Raw genomic sequence first — 16816 nt, 5'->3', positions numbered from 1 at the left:
ACCTGCAGCATCGGCGTCGGGGGCACCGGTTGTGAGACAAAAATATGCTGGTTGGAGGACCATAGAGGTTACTGGGGTCTGGAGTAGCCATGCCATGTAGCCTCAGCTCCGGGTACTCCATGTCCCAGTAGCCTCTTTAGAAAATTTGCATATAAAAGTTAGAAAAAGATACAGGGGACATAAGGATTAGCCCTAAAAGGGCTATCCTCACGTACAATAGAGGCACCTATCACCCGATCTACCTTAATAAGTGGATCCATGCTGGTAGGTTTCTTTTAAAAATTTTGGGGAAAAAAAGAATGGATCAAAACTTTTTTGTTAATTCATAAATCTTTGAAAAGTTGCTCACACGTTAAAGCGGCCATCAAAACTATGCTTAACTGGTATTATCCCACTGACAGGCTTTGCCACATGTATTCTTGTACCTCCCACCTTTGCTGGAGGGGTTGTGGAGCTAGAGCAACCCTGTATCATATTTTATGGTCTTGTACATCTCATTTTTGCCACAGAGTATTTCAATTATTAAGTGAATTATTTCAATGCATACTTTCTGAAAATCCCAAAGGTGCACTGCTGTTAATAGATTTGCCACTACGTTATACCAATAAAATGCTGGCAACGACAGTCCTTACAATTGCTAAGATCCTGATAACAAGGAGATGGAAATCTTCTTCGATTCTTACACTAGAAGATCTCATAACTGAAATTAACCAGATATACTCATATGAAGCGGCATTGGCATATGGTTTCCTGAAATTCCACAATCCCTTCAAAATATAGCATCCCTGGATGTCTTCCACATGCGCTGTTTAATTATAATATAATACGTAGACCCCCCCCCCCTACTTTGGTCTGTAAGAATTTTCTCTCTCCAGACTCAAACTGGAAGAATAACTCCCTGGAACAGTTTCTTGTTTCCTTTTTGTTTTAGTTATTATTTATTTCTGATTATTCATTTGAATATATAATTTTAAATAGACAAGCAACTTTTAGAGATATATGTATAGCAATTCTATGAAAACATATAGCGGCTTTTTCACTTACCTGGTCCCTGTGCGATCCCCCATCCAGATAGTCCGACGAGGATGAACTCTAACGCGATTCATGACGATTGCGCGCCCGATACCCTGCATGTGTCGCTTTCCCGATCAGGTTCGCCGGAGTTCACCTTCTTTTTCCCGTTGCATGTAAGTGCTTGGCTTGCGACACAATTTTGAAGTTAAATCCCGCAATTCAATAATATATTCAAATGGAGAAAGAAGTATGCTATAAGACCCAAATTCAAAGTATAAACATATTTATTTGTACCGTGGTACACCACAACACAAAAACACATATAAAAACATTTAAAAAGTGTGGAAAACACACAAACACAATACGGTAGGAAGACCTAGCATATGGTGATGCTGGTCCTCCTGACAGCCGGCAGCCCCCCCCCTACTCTCAGCGACCTCTCCTAACTACATGTATATCATAACAGTATAAATTGAAAAATGATGGCAATACATAAAACCAAGATGGCAAAACCCACAAACAACTATATGAAGGTATGAAGTACTTAATTGACAATAGAACCAAATCGCTATCTGAAAATAAATAGTATCAAAAAAATACTGATAGGTCAATGAGGGTATCTACCTGTCATGTGAAGGATCCAAACCAAGGAGAGGTTAGGGGAAGCTGGGGCACAAAGCCCCACGCGTATCGCCAACCGACTGGCTTCCTCAGGGGTCTCCTTTTGAATATATTATTGGTTTGTTTGTGTATGACTTTTGACCCTGCCATATATATTTAAGGAGTGCTAGTCCCGCCCCTTTTGTTTCTCAAATCCCGCAATTTGTCCGAATCCGTCGGATTGTCCGACGGCCCACCCCCTGATTTGTGTCGCATGAAAGCCGGTGCAGTTGCGCCAAAATCGGATCGCGTGCGCCAAAGCCCCCTTTTAAATCCCTGTCCCAGCGGCGGAAAACAGAAATCGTCGGGATGTTCGATGAAAGTGCAGCCCGTGGGGCCCTTAGTAAATGAGCCCCATAACATCAGATATGTAACCTTGTGATTTAAAATGTATGCAACCAACTATTCAATATTTTGTACTTACAAAGTGTACTGAATTTCATGCTTTAATTTGTTAAAATCAATAAAAACACCCCAATCTATGCATTGTTGCCCCTTTTGATAAGGTTAGAGTGTGTGACTATGGAGTGTGCATGGCTGCATGACCTAGCATCTTGGTCTCCAGGGCTCTGGATCTTACACACTACCCAGAGCAATTCTCCGCACCTACCTGCTACCTCTGTTCACCTTCCCCTCCAGCTGTCTTCCAAAATCTCCATGCTTCCTGGAAATTGGGGAGGGTTGGACGAAAGAGAGCCCAAAGGGAGAAGGGAAATGGGAAATGCCTCGGGGAGGGCATGTAAGAGCCAGAGCCAGAACTTCAGGATCTATATTTACCCTGCTACTACCTAGCCAGCAGCATAAGGGTGAGTACAGCTACAAACCAGTAGTACATTTTCTTTAATATTTGCAGACTGCAATGTAAATCCTTATTATTGTTGTTTTTTAGACAATTCATGATTTTAGATGGAGTATGGCACTTTTTCTTAATATTTACATTTTTCTTGGTAGACTCAACCATCCCAAATGAAGCACAACTTCTCTATGGTCAGGTACATGGAAAAGTAAATTTTCATTGTGAGTTTGAAGATCAATATGCTGAAGAAAGGAAATACTTGTGCAAAATTGAAAAAAATGGTTACAAGAATATTATTGACAGTTCTGGAGCAATTGATCCATTATACCTTGGAAGAATCATTTTGGAAGTAGATGAACAGAGATTGTCAAGTTTTACTGTGAGAATGATACAATTGAAAAAGGAAGATTCTGGGATATTTTTATGTGGTGTAGGTAACTGTGGAACAGATGGAGACAACACAGAGTTTGATTTACGTATCAATGAAGGTGAGAAAAATTTTCATTTCACCGTTCCTTTTTTATACCGCTATACGGAAGAACTCAAGTTTCTTCTCAGAATATTTAATGTTGAGATTAATTTTCATAAGGATTTTAATCCTTATACTTAACCCTTCATGATTATAGGTATTTATTATACAGTAAACACCACTGACACCCAGGGGTCTTAACCATTTACCTGCTGGCGGAAAAGCTGCCAGCAGAAGGTAAATGCCGGCAGCACATGGAGCGAATAGTCGCTCCCCGTCATCTCTTGTCCAGATCCATTTAACATGTATTCTTATATGGACTGTCATTACCTTTACCTATATGGACTAAATGTTTATGGCTGTATGTGCAGAATGGTCATTAACCAGAAAATAATTTGCCAGATGCATATCTATAATTTTACTTTTATATAGGAAGTGTTTAACCACATTTATGCACAGTAAATGTTTTATCAAAGTTACCAGGTGTCACGGGCGCTCCTGCGATCCCTGTCTCAGATTGCAGGCGCACCCGTGTTCCTCTGCGTGCCCCCGCTCGGGGCCATGCTGTGGACTCACCTGTCCCTGCTCCGGAACCCAAGCCAAATGGCGTGTGCATGTCCCCATCTCCTTGGGCGCGCGCGCGCCAGCTGTAAGACATTTAAATGGCCAGTGCACCGCTGAATGGTGCGCTGGCTGAGCACCTCCACTATATATTTCAGCCCATTCCTGTGTCCCCTGCCGGATTTTTGTGTGCCTACACCTTTGTGAAAGCTCCCTTGCGATGTGCCTGTATGTTCCTGCTCCTGTGTTCCTGATCCTGAGTTCTGTGTCCTGCGTTCCTATGTTCCCATTCCCATCTGCCTGGACCTCCCGTTGCTTACCCCGGATTGGACTTGACCTTGCATCTCTGCCACCTGCCCTGACCCTGTGCCTGGACCTGACTACGAGACTGTCTCCTGCTACGGTACCTCGGCTGCCACCACGGGCTAGTGGCACCTGTGGAATGACCTGGTGGTACCCTACCGCAGCAAGTCCATCCAGCTTTGCGTCGGGCTCTGGTGAAGACCAGGTGCCACTTAGGCTCCGGTCTCAGGTGTTGGCTAGTACCATCTCCCACGGTGCTCCAGAGGATCCACTGTCCCTGAATCCTGACAGTAAGATCTGGCCATAAATCCCGCTGAGGTTCCACTCCCTGAGCTGGCAGGTATCACCACGCTTCTGGCTCGACAGTCCCAGCAGATCACCGTGCAAGGTCAGCTGCTCGATCAGATGACCGCAATGCTGCAACATCTATGGACTTCCCAGCCGCATCTGACCGTTTCTTCTGTTTGCTTGGCTCCTGCTGAACCCAGGTTGAGACTATCCTTACCGTCCAAATATGACGGGGATCCCAAACTGTGCAGGCTTTATCACCCAGTGCTCCCTGCATCTTGAACTTATGCCTTCACAGTTTGTCTCTGAGCAGTCCAAGTTGGCGTTTATTATCAGTTTTCTTTCCGGGAAGAACACCTCTCTGGGTCAAGAAGGGCCCCATTACGGCTGAAATCTCTTCCTTCTTCCGGTCAGTCTTTGAGGAACCTGCCTGTTCTTCATCGGCGGAAACAGCACCGTTGAATCTGATGCAAGAAGACGCATCTGTGGGTGACTATGAGGGGGGGCGTCTCTCTGTGGCTTGGGTGTAGCAGTTTCATCAGAAGAACCTTCCATTCCTCTGCTTCATAATCTCTGATAAAGACTTGCAGATGGATCCTGCCAAGTTGTCTGCTGTTCTTCAGTAGCCACGCCCAGTGGGACTAAGTGCCATTCAGAGATTTCTTGGTTTTGCGAACTATTATTGACAACTCTTGACAATACATTTCTCGTCTCTGGTAGCTCCGATGGTGGCGCTTACAAAGAAAGGTGCCAATTCTCGTGTCTGATCTCCAGCTGCGGAGGAGGCCTTCACGAAATTAAAGACTGGCTTTTCCTCAGCATCAGTTCTTACCTGACCTGATACCGAAAAGCTTTTCCTTGTGGAAGTTGATGCCTCCTCAGTGGGAGCTTTGGCAGTCCTTACCCAGAAAGAGCCTAAAAGACTGAACTCTCACCTGCTGCTTTTTCTCCAAAACGTTCTCTCCGCCGAGCGAAACTATTCTATTGGGATCGTGAGCTTTTGGCAATCAAGCTTGCCTTGGAGGAGTGGCGCTATCTTCTGGAGGGAGCCCTATTTCCAGTTAGCATTTACACGGACCACAAGAACCTTTATTACTTTCAGACGGCTCAGTGATTGAACCCGCGTCAAGCCCGGTGGTCCCTCTTCTTTCCCACTTTGACTTTTAGATCCATTTCCATCCTGCTTAAAAAAACATCAAAGCTGACGCCTTGTCCCGTGCTTCCGATGTTATGGCGGAGGATTCTGCTCTGAGACATATCGTTCCTCCAGAGAGACTTTTGCTAGCAGCGCTGGTGGACCTACAGCAACTACCTCCCGGCAAGACTTATGTGCGACCTGGATTTCAAAAGAGGATCCTGACCTGGGGACATCTGGGTGGTGACTGACCGCTTTTCCAAAATTTCCCAATCCTGACACCATGAAAGTGTAAGTAATGCTAGTAGATAGAAGCAGGAGAAACTGTTATTTTTGTACTTTGATCAACACCACTTTACTAATGTTTTTGAATTACAAGTTCAAAATTCATGTTTGACAGGTAATTTTTATCAGGTTGTTGATGCTATGCTAAATAAAGTACATCAGTTTTAGATATGTGGGGACTGATATTCATTGACCCAGACATCAACAATGAGAATTATATTTAGCATAAAAGTATTGCCTAATTGAGAGGAGACAACAGAACCATGCAACAGGCTCCATATGTGACCTAAACCTTTCTTTTGATTTTAGATGATAAAAATGGTAAAATAAAACATATTTGAGTTCATGATCAATTTTAATGTGATACTGATATTTTCCACAACAGACACTGACATACCTCAAGAATCTAGATCTCTATCAACAAAAATAAATGGATCAGTATCTGCTCAGTGTAAATATAATCCTCAAAAGAACTACACCCTTAAATTTTGGTGTAAATGGAAAGATTCAGCTTGTGATCCACTCATAAAATCAGATGGCTATGTCAAGTATGATTTTGAGGGAAAACTTGTCTTGCTTGATGACCCTGTAAATGGAACCTTACATGTTCTTATGAACCAGATAACCAAAAAACATGAAGGATGGTATTGGTGTGTGATGACTGATGGAAAACAGGATCAAATTTCAACTGTGCAAATCATCATTTCTGAAGGTACAGGACCTGAACATTTATCATATTCTGGCATGGTTATGTTTACAAACTGCTTTAATCATATAATCATCTCACTGTTATTTATTGTTAGGAAATAATCAAGGATTGGCTGGTGGCAAAACAATGATAGTAAATAAAGGTGAAACAGTTCAAATTCCATGTTACTATCCATGTAGATATAAATCCTATAGAAAATATTGGTGCAAATGGAACAACCTTAATTGCAAAGAAATTACCTCTAATGTGGATGATAATGAAAATGGTATGAGTGTGTCATGTGGTACTCACCAATTGGTCCTCACAATTGAATCAATATCCCTGAAAGACAATGGATGGTATTGGTGTGGAGTGCAAAAATCTGGAAGATATGAAGAGACTATAGCGGTGCAAGTAATAGTGGAAGGTCAGTGCTTAATGTTACACAACAAATTTCTGTCATAAGGCAAGTGTTTTCATCGGCTTCAAAGTGATGCTCTAAAATGTAAAATCAAAAATGTGTTTTTATTATATTGTAGAACCATCAGGACATGTTCCTAATTCTGAAGATAGGATACCTGTTGACTCTCGGAGTAACGTGAATGTTGTTAACCCTCCTAGGTTTGTATTCAACAATGTTTATGTAGACACTCATTCACTAAAATCATTTTTGTTCTAGTATCCATGAAAAATATTCTAAATGTTTGATGTATTACATTACATTATATAATTTATGCAGAATTTGCTTCCCCATTAAACACACATTAAAACATTACTATAGAAGTCAGGGTTTAAAATAGGTAGTCAATTACTTGTTCACTTATGATACATATCCACACAAGGAAATGAATCTACACTCCAAGGGAATACTCACTCTGTCACATTGTTCCACTGGATTTTACCATCCTTTACAATAATGAAATAATGATTATGCCTAATACCTTCATGGGTGCGAGGCCATTAGGCTACAAATTACATTAACTACATTGGTTGGTTACACAAGCATGTAAGTTGTGCTATCACTGTAGTTTTGATTGGATGGTGCCCTTTTGAAATGTAGTCTCTGGTGCTTTGTTGTTGGACTGTTTCCAAAAACAGGTATGGCACAATGAGTGAAGCAGTTGCAACCAAACTGTAGAACTCCAACTAAAATGAAAAAACCCAACAACCAAAGCGTTGTCACTCATGTAACCTGTGCAAGCCACAGAAAAGTCCCACCAGAAGGCAAAAGGCTATCTTGAACTCTTAGAAGCTCACTGACAGCTTTGTCACCTGTCACTTGTGGGACACACCATTGCCATTAGGCTTACCTCATGCTTTTTAAAATATGCTGATTGCCCCAAAGTGCTACTGGGGTTGTCACCGTACCGTCTGCAAACTTCAGGGACTAATACTGTTACGCACCATGCTGGGCTAGTAGATTCCAGAGGGCAGATTTGCTTTAAAAATCTTCACCATGGAAACTCAGTGCTAGTATTTATTAATAAAAATTGAGCTCACTGCTATTCCTGATATTTCATTGTGATTGTGCTGGCAACCTCACTCGGAGCAGGTTGATCTTTAACAGGAAGAATAACAAAAAGCAGCTTCTGTACCAATTGCAGATTGAAATACTTCCAACATTATTTGAAAATTCCAGTATAAAAATACAGTACATCTCATACATCAGACCATAAACAGACTGTGGAAAGGTTGTCCAGTCTTTCCATGGTCTTAGGTAAGATATGTATTTTTATACTGGAATTTTCAAATAAAGCTGGAAGAATTTTATCTACAATTGGTGCATAAGCTGCATTTTGTAGTCTTCGCATAGTCTTTATAAACCCCTTTCCACAAACTGCTGTAATACTAAGTTAGGGAGGGTTCATGAGCTGCGCCCACTTCATACAACAAGGGTGTTTTCTGCTTATTGCAACAAACACCTGTGGCTGAGACTCACTATCTGTGCTGTCATTTATGCAGATCTATAACAATGCGCCACTTGTTACAAATGCATTGCAAAACTGACATAAACTGCAATAGAGTAGTATTGAAGTATATAGTAGAAACAATCAGACCCATTGGAGTAAAACTACCCTAGGGGGGACTAAATGATAGTAATTAATAAATAAAAATTAAAAAAACATAAAAACTGGAATCACCCCCTTTCTCTAGAACTGATATAAAGATTAACAAAAAATCATATACATAGGTACCGCCACATCCCAAAAGTCTTGATCTATTAAGTTATAAAAATGAATACCATAGGAAAAAGGAGCCACTCAGTTCTCAAATATAAAATTACATAGAAATTTTATTTAGTTAACATATTAAAACAAAAAAGATTACAATCAATTCCAATAATATCGGTCCAAGTTAGCTTCCTAACTCACTAACACTACAGGGTATGTCCACCATGTAGCTAACACAGTAAATAATTTAAGGTATATTCCAAAGTGCATGTATCACTATTGAGATGCACCTATTTAACTAAAGTAATTGCATTTGGTGGGGATGTAAGTAAAAGACTAGTGTCTTACCCATAATGTGGTATGGCAGGAAAAGCTCTCGGACACCCCAACACGCGTTTCGCCCACGCTTCCTCAGGGGGTATGAAACATACGCTGGGGAGCCGGAATTTGTATGTTTCTGTAGCCAGACGATCAAAACTGCGCATGCGCCTCGATCAATTCCCCGGGCACGCCGGCACACCCCGTTTCCGACGTCCGGGAGCCAGTGCGCACGCTCGGAGCCCGACAGTGCTATCGGACTTCCGGTCATGCGCCCAAAAGACGTCGCAGGGGGATGCCGGCCGGCCGGAGACATCTACTGCGCATGCGCCAATTCATCCGTGTGGTTACCGATAGGAGGAAGAAAAAATATAAGGATGAAGGAAAGGGGGAAGAGATAGAGCTGGAAAGCCCCGAAAAAATGGTAATAGTAAGCAAATAAGTGGCATTTTGCATACATGTATCAAGGTAGAACGTATTAGATGGTATAAGTTGCCCAAAGTGAAATCACAATATTCTGGGTTTCTTATATAAATATACTTCTCTGTGACTATTTATATATATCTCAAATAAAGTGCCAAAGCCAAGCATTACTATAAAAATATAAATATGAATAGTGTACAATTTATATATATAAAGTGCAAAAATTTTATAAAGTGCTAAAAAAAAGTGTGCAAAGTTCAATATTTACAAACATACAAACAATTATTAAAAGTGTATATACATATATGCTTCAGTTATTTATTTAATTAACATGGGGAGGTGGGGTGATAATCCCCCTATCCTCTCCAGAAAAAGTGCTAATAATAGTACAACCATAAACTTTTTACCCTCTATCTCCTGACACTGTATAATTGCATATTTTTCTAGTTAGGAGGATATTCAATTTTCAGTAAAATACTACATTTTACAAATATACCAATATACGAATGTAGTATAGTCTCCTCCAGCAGTCAGCTCTTTATTAAACTTTTTACCCTCTATCTCCTGTCACTGTATAATTGCATATTTTCTATTTAGCGCGCGCACTGGCTCCCGTACGTCGGAAACGGGGTGTGCCGGACTGCCGGGGAATTGATCGAGGCGCATGCGCAGTTTTGTTCATCCGGCTACAGAAACATACAAATTCCGGCTCCCCAGCATATGTTTCGTACCCCCTGAGGAAGCGTGGGCGAAACGCACGTTGGGGTGTCCGAGAGCTTTTCCTGCCACACCACATTATCGGTAAGACACTAGTCTTTTACTTACATCCCCACCAAATGCAATTACTTTAGTTAAATAGGTGCATCTCAATAGGGATACATGCACTTTGGAATATACCTTAAAATATTTACTGTGTTAGCTATATGGTGGACATACCCTGTTGTGTTAGTGAGTTGGGAAGCTAACTTGGACCGATATTATTGGAATTCTTCCATTAACATCCATTGTAATCTATTTTGTTTTAATATGTTAACTAAATAAAATTTCTATGTTATTTTATATTTGAGAACTGAGTGGCTCCTTTTTCCTATGGTATTGATTATGTTTGGGAGTAGTTCCGTACTTTGAGGGTAGAGGGCTTGATGCCTGGCCCCATTATGTAGCAAGATGAAGATGTGGTTTTTGATTAAGTTATAAAAATGGTTGCTTGAGTCGTTGAACCACAGAAAAGTGTCCAAATGTCTGAATCTCCACTTCTTCACCATTTTGTAAATTATAAACATTTAACAAAAAGAGTTCAAAAACATTCCTCAAAATGGTAATGGAAATGAAAATGTAATCTCATCCCACAAAAAAATTACACCTCTCATAGCTCTGTACGCTCCAGTAATATTTAGTAAAAATTAAATAGCATCTGAATACAGTGGGGGTTCGTACAAAAGATAAGATCCCTGTAATCATACCAACCCAAAGGATAAAGGAGAGGTGTCATTTGGAGTGAAAGCCATAAAAACATGACAAAAGTGTTTTTTGTCAATTTCACAGCATTTGGAGTTTTTTTCCACATAAAAGACTATGGCATGGAAGGCTGTCACTAGGAAGTGCAATTTGTTACACAGATAATAAGCACTCATAGAGCTCTGTACAAGGAAAAATAAAAAAAAGTTATGGATTTTTATAGGAGCAGAGAAAAAATGAAAATGCAAAATGAAAAAAGGGTGTCAATGTGTAAATGTGGTCCGTGCCCCTCTCTTCCTCCACTGTGTGTTAAGCAAGGGGTCCAAGATCACCTTTTCATTGGTTCTCCTGGTTAACAAGTTCACAGCATGTGACTGCAACAGCCAATCACTGGACATGGCAGCAACATGCTATACTACTCACATAGGGGGATATTATTTACCCTGAAATATTCCCCCCTTTACCCATCTCCACATAAAGGGGGCATGTAGGGGCATGTAGGGGCATGAAGGGGGTCGGGTCAACAGCAAAATGTGCCGGTGTGTGGCGTATTAGTCCTGCACACTCGCTAGAATTAGCAACCATTGAAGCTGAACAGTTGCTAATTAATTGAGCAATTAAGGAAATATACGTTGTGTAGTCAGCTGTCGGATACATTAAGAGCTTTTTGATGCATCCAGCGGTGCTGGAGGGGTGGGGACCATCATACCCTGGTGCATGTTGACATATGATTAATATCTCCCATTGTTTCTGTATGATGCAAGTTCTATGTTTCACTTATTGGCTGTAGAGGCCACATGCTTAATGCATACAGTTTTTTTATTTTATGAATATATTTTTTTGGGGGGCTTTTCTAAGGGCAATATTTCAATTATCTTTGGACAACTATAACTGTTAGATAGAGCTAATATTTATATTTTATTTTTGTCTCTTTTTAGCAGCAGTGATAACAAACAAAACAGTCTTCTTCCAGTCCTTCTGTCAATTTGTGCTGCAATCTTGGTGGCATCTGCAGTTTTTTTCATCATTCGGCTAAAAAGAAGAAATAATACAGGCATGTATAAAAAAATCTATTAAAAATCAATGTCAGTGGTTGAAAAGGGTAAGCGGTGCTTTGTATAAATAATACAACTACCTTTACATGGTCAGAACTAAGGCACTAGGCAGTCATTTACTCTAAATTCTAGGTAATTTAATGTACAAATCTAGAATATTAGAATATATACTATGCCCCTGATTTTAGCACAAACAGTCCCCCGTATTAATAATATTAAATACAGTTCTTCCAGATGTATCAATTATATAGCACATGTCAGGCAGACAAATTCTTATTGCAATCGTTGCTTTAGAAAAAATGCAATATACATAACGGGGGTACATGTATTATAGTTTTTTTTGCCTTTGGTGCATAATTGAGGCATTTGGAAGGTCTTTTTTGCTCCTTTTGTATGCTCGTGTCTTTTTCTTGTGATACATGTCCAGTTTTTCCTATCCTGGAAGGCGCAACTTTTGGCTTCTTTTTGAGACTTTTTGTTGCAAATGTCTCAATTCCACATGGACACAAGCCATGTGAGGGGGTTACATAGAGGAATGGACACTACTGTAAATTTTGGATTTGACCTGTGATCACACTTGGTATTAACACATGCTTTTTCAAATGCATCACAACAGCTGAGAAGAGGAGCACAAAAATTGTGCTGAAAAACTCGGCTTATACTCGAGTATATACGGTAATTCAAACATGTTCTGTTACACAGGGAGAGATATATGTCAGCAGGAGAAAAAGAGAGTGAGAGGGACGAGCTTCTGTCATAGCACTTCTAAACTGCTAGGGCTTAGACGGACCTTAGTGAAAACTTGGTTACAGGACAAAACACATGACTAGGATTGCACATCATCCACATGGGTGTGGTGAAAAATTTGAGACGTATCCCATGAGAGGAGGCTACAGGATTATTCCGTCTAAGCCCTAGCAGTTTAGCCCCGCCCACCTAGAGTGTGATTGGAAGAAAGTACGCCAGGAGTGGCCGCGGTGTAGCTTAGATTACACATTAAAAAGCAAACTTAAGTCTTCCTTCAGGTCTGCTGTAGTCTTCCAACCCAAAACACACCCACCTCTTTTAATTGGATAGAATAATTCCGTAGCCTCCTCCCATAGGACACGTCACAAATTTCTCACTACGCACATGTTGATGACGTGTAGTTCTACTGTTATTTGTCTTGCAACTAAGTTCTCACTAAGGTCCGTGTTAGTTCTAGTGGTTAGCCCCGCCAACCTGTATAGTGATTGGAGGAAAGTAGCAATGCAGTTTCCCTTCTGGTCCGACGTAACATTTGGCCTTTTCAGGGGTGTAGCCTAAATTTACTCCACCCCTTGTCTATGTTTTTAACAAAATGTAGCGTGTTAATGTTGTAGGTAATGTGATGACGTCAGTGAGTTGTGCATGGCTGCCATTTTAAATTGTTTTGACAGGCCATGCAAAAGTAGGCAAGAAGAAGCACTGGCACAGCGTGAAATGACGCGTCCCTCTTACTCTCTTTTTCTCCTGCTGTCACATATCTTTCCCTGTGTAACAAAGCATGTTTTAAGGGTGAGTGTAACGGAGCGTGACAACTTTTCTCCGCTTACTACATTTTTTGTAATATTACCTTGTTTGCATCCTACAAACTACTCACATTTGTATGCATGAGGCCTTACATGTACATTATTGATTTTTAAAATTTTTGCATTCCGTGATAATGCAGATTTGGTGTCTGTTGGAAGCTACAGGACTAACATCAGCATGACAGACCTGGATAATGTTGTAGGCAAGGAAAACCCTGCAGTTTCTGATATGCAGGAAACTGATATCAGTGGCTCTAAAGGTAAGAATTTAATAATTTAGCTGAATCTTTGAAAAATGATGTATTGTACGTTTTGATATTCAGCACATTTTATTGTACACGAGTATATATGGCACTTAAAAAACTGTTATTGTTTGTATTGTAGATGGAGTAAAGATGAAGAAAAAGGTAAATTACTAAAACTATAATAATTACAATAATTACAATAATTACATTTGCCCGTGGTTTTGTGTACATTGTGTGTACTGATACCAATCAAAAAGTTCATGAAATATCACATAAAGCATGTGGTTAGTGTTGTTTAACCCCTTGTGACTGAACGTCATTGGTGCCTGAACGTCCAGGTTAATTTTTTCAGTTCTGTGCTATTGTCTTTAACCCTTTGGCCCAATAGTACTACATGTACGTCAGGAAATGCTGTCTGTTGCCGCATCGCAGAGTACATGTACGTCACAGTGCAAGGCACAGGGGTGCTGACCGCTTCCATGACAGGCCTGGTATCCTATTAGGCAGTAAGTGCTTGCAGCACAATCAAACACTGTGCCTCTGAGCTTATGCAGAATGCAAAGTGTGACTTAGGTAATATACTGCAATAAATTAGTATTAGTAATACATAAATCAAATTTTCCATTAAAAAAGTGTCAATCACCACAAGTGTTCGAGTTGCCCATGGAAACCAATAAGAGATCAGCTGTAATTTTATAAACAGCTGTGGCAAAATTAAACTTGAGCTCAGAGACTGCCGGCCACACAGATTGACAGTCACGGAATGAGACTGCCGTCTATACAGACAGTCAATGAAAGAGACTGGTAGCTAAAGACAGACAGTCACTAAAAGAAACTGCCGGCCACACAGACAGTTTGAGACTGTCTGAGAGAGCCTATAGATACATATAAAATATTTTTTGTTAACCCATTCTATTTTGTTGTAGCCAAGAGCAGTTGTTTACTATCCCGGGCAACGCTGTGAGCTACATCTAGTTATATATATAAATTTGTATTATATGATGCATTATAGTCAAATGTATTGACAAGTGCTTTTTAGAAGTCTTGCCCTTAATTAATTTATGTCTATCAATAAATGTATTTTAGTTTACAAGTGTATTTTATAAAGATTGTTTAAATCATCTATTGCGGTGACAGTATTTGCTTTGATCTACATGTCCTTTTTTTGGTTGGTGAAACCCCAACGTACTAGACAACATAGTATAAAGATTTACAGAAAGCTTCTGCTCAGAGTGTGGGGGAAGGAGGAGGTAGGACGGGTGAGCTTAGAGGTGCTATGCAGTGCACCTTAGGCTCATTTCAATATTTTAAGAACCTTTATTTCTTCTAAATGCAGCCATTCCTATATATACTAAAATCACATCTAGGGGTAGGTGAAATTAAATTATCTACCATCAGGCAATCTTATGGTATATGTTCCGCGATCAGACCTTTGAGCCCTCTCCATACTTCAGTAACAGACAACGGATGTACTAGTACATCACACATCTTTAAGGGGTTAATATGTATGTATATTTTATGTGTTGAGTGGGTATCGGTTGTATGTGGACGGGATGAGCAGCATCTGTAAAATTTAGGTAATAGGCAGGGTGGTGCACCTGACAAAGTGAGAGGGCTGGCAGGGGAAGATGGGTGAGATGGGCTTTCACCATGTACATATACTGCATTAACTGTAGCAGCTCTAAGATGGTCATTTTTATTGAGGCATAAAAGGGGTAATAATAATTACACTACCCACCTTTTCACCCCCTGCATAATAAAAATGCTTTTCTGTATTTTATTATGGAGTAGTAGTAATTACGGTGGTCACTGTTTAGGGTGAAAAGGGGCCCTGTTAGGAATTTTGCCCAGAGACCCAGCGAATTCTAGTTAAGCCACCAGTATAGTATTTGTCACTAGTATAGTTGAGTATTTGTCAAAGAATTTCAACAGTTCTGAAGTTTAAGATATCTGTAACAGTCACACAGACGACAGAAAGTACTTGGGAGTACCCGGGAAGAAAGTCTCTATGGGAAGAGTCCAGAGGGAGGAGTCTGTTGACCGGTGGACCCTCTGGACCACCAAGGGAGATAGAGAGAGTACTAGCAGCAACCCGGGACTGGAGTCTAAGTGGCACCCTGTTCTTCACCAAAGCCCGCCGCAAAGCGGGATGGTCTTGCTGCGGCAGGGTGGCAACCGGTCATTCCACGGGTGTGACTAGGCCCGCGGTGGCAGCCAGGGATGACAGGGATGTAGGACACAGTCCAAGCCTGGGATGACAGCAGGGAAGTGGCTTGTAAGGATGAGCTGGAACACACGGCAGGCAAGCAAGCAGCAGCTGGCACAGGACCCAGGCGGGTTGGAATGGAGAGGTCCTTGGAGGAGAGTTGGTGGCTTGGGGGCATTTTGAAACACTGGAAGACGGAAGCCACCAGGAGCATCTGGGAACGCTGGAGACAGGAAACCCGGAGGCATCTGGAAACGCTGGAAGAACACAGGAAACACGTAGGCATCTGGAGACGCTGGAGGAACACAGGGAAGCACAGAAGTGTCTGGACACCCGTGACAATATCTAGTATTGTAAATTAAAATGTGGTACATCAATAGTACAAGCAAATCTATATTATGATGTTGTATATAACCAAGAAAGACTAATAATTTATGATTGTTAAATACATTTAAAACAAAAGAAAGTATGCAGCACAGCTTGTATGAATTTATATAAAACAATTTTAATCATCTTTATAACATTGTTTTGTGTCTCTACAGGGGTCTCAAGAAGATATTGATTACTCTTGCTTTCTGATCCATCAGAACGGGTCTCCAAATGAAGAAAACACTGTTTAAATTCCTTTTTATTTGCCAAAATAGCCATACACAATCACGCAATAATCAATCACACGATAACATATATACAGTATAACACATATAGATCAGTCATCACTAGTGATTTAAGCTGCAGCAACATTTCTGTGTCTCTATCCCATACATTTGACATTATATAGTTACTGACACAGTATAAATACCTGTATTATTTTAGTGTCAGATTAGTTTGAACAAAAAGAAGAATTAAGAACATGAAAACGGTTTACACTGAGCAAAAATAAAGACACCACATGGGCGCAAACAATGAGGTCCATTTGCAACAAAGACAACAACCTCAAGGCCAGAGATTAAGTTGCTCACACAAATATTTGAGGGCAGTAGTTCAATCATAAGTTTACAAAAGGACAACCCCCAAAGGAGAGATAAATATTAGCATTTATTTAAGAGGGACTGTCACATCAACTGACAACAGTTTTAGTAAAGAATTGTATTTTCCATAAGATTTCGGGAACACTTTTATAAAGAGTTCAGTGTTGCTTTGTACCTTTTATTCCTGCTAGAAATGTATGAATAAATTGACAACTGTGTATTA

The 16816-nt window shown here is 40.5% G+C and overlaps 1 protein-coding gene across 3 annotated transcripts in view; it reads left to right on the top strand.

Annotated features, from left to right (window-relative positions):
* Positions 1-16816, top strand: part of LOC140118955 (polymeric immunoglobulin receptor-like) — a 44856-nt gene extending 28040 nt beyond the window's left edge. For 2 of the 3 annotated variants that reach the window (XM_072137440.1, XM_072137438.1), the window contains 8 exons: positions 2626-2958; positions 5897-6223; positions 6315-6626; positions 6739-6820; positions 11508-11623; positions 13315-13434; positions 13559-13581; positions 16168-16816. In XM_072137440.1, coding sequence (XP_071993541.1) covers positions 2626-2958; positions 5897-6223; positions 6315-6626; positions 6739-6820; positions 11508-11623; positions 13315-13434; positions 13559-13581; positions 16168-16245 — 1391 coding nt within the window. In that variant the 3' untranslated portion in view covers positions 16246-16816. The remainder of the gene's footprint in view (positions 1-2625; positions 2959-5896; positions 6224-6314; positions 6627-6738; positions 6821-11507; positions 11624-13314; positions 13435-13558; positions 13582-16167) is intronic. The other variant, XM_072137439.1, reaches the window with a different exon arrangement.

Source organism: Engystomops pustulosus, chromosome 2 (genome assembly GCF_040894005.1).
Source record: "Engystomops pustulosus chromosome 2, aEngPut4.maternal, whole genome shotgun sequence".
Classification (NCBI taxonomy): Eukaryota; Metazoa; Chordata; class Amphibia; order Anura; family Leptodactylidae; genus Engystomops; species Engystomops pustulosus.
Note: the sequence above shows the minus strand (reverse complement) of the source record. Positions and strands in the feature narration are given on the sequence as shown.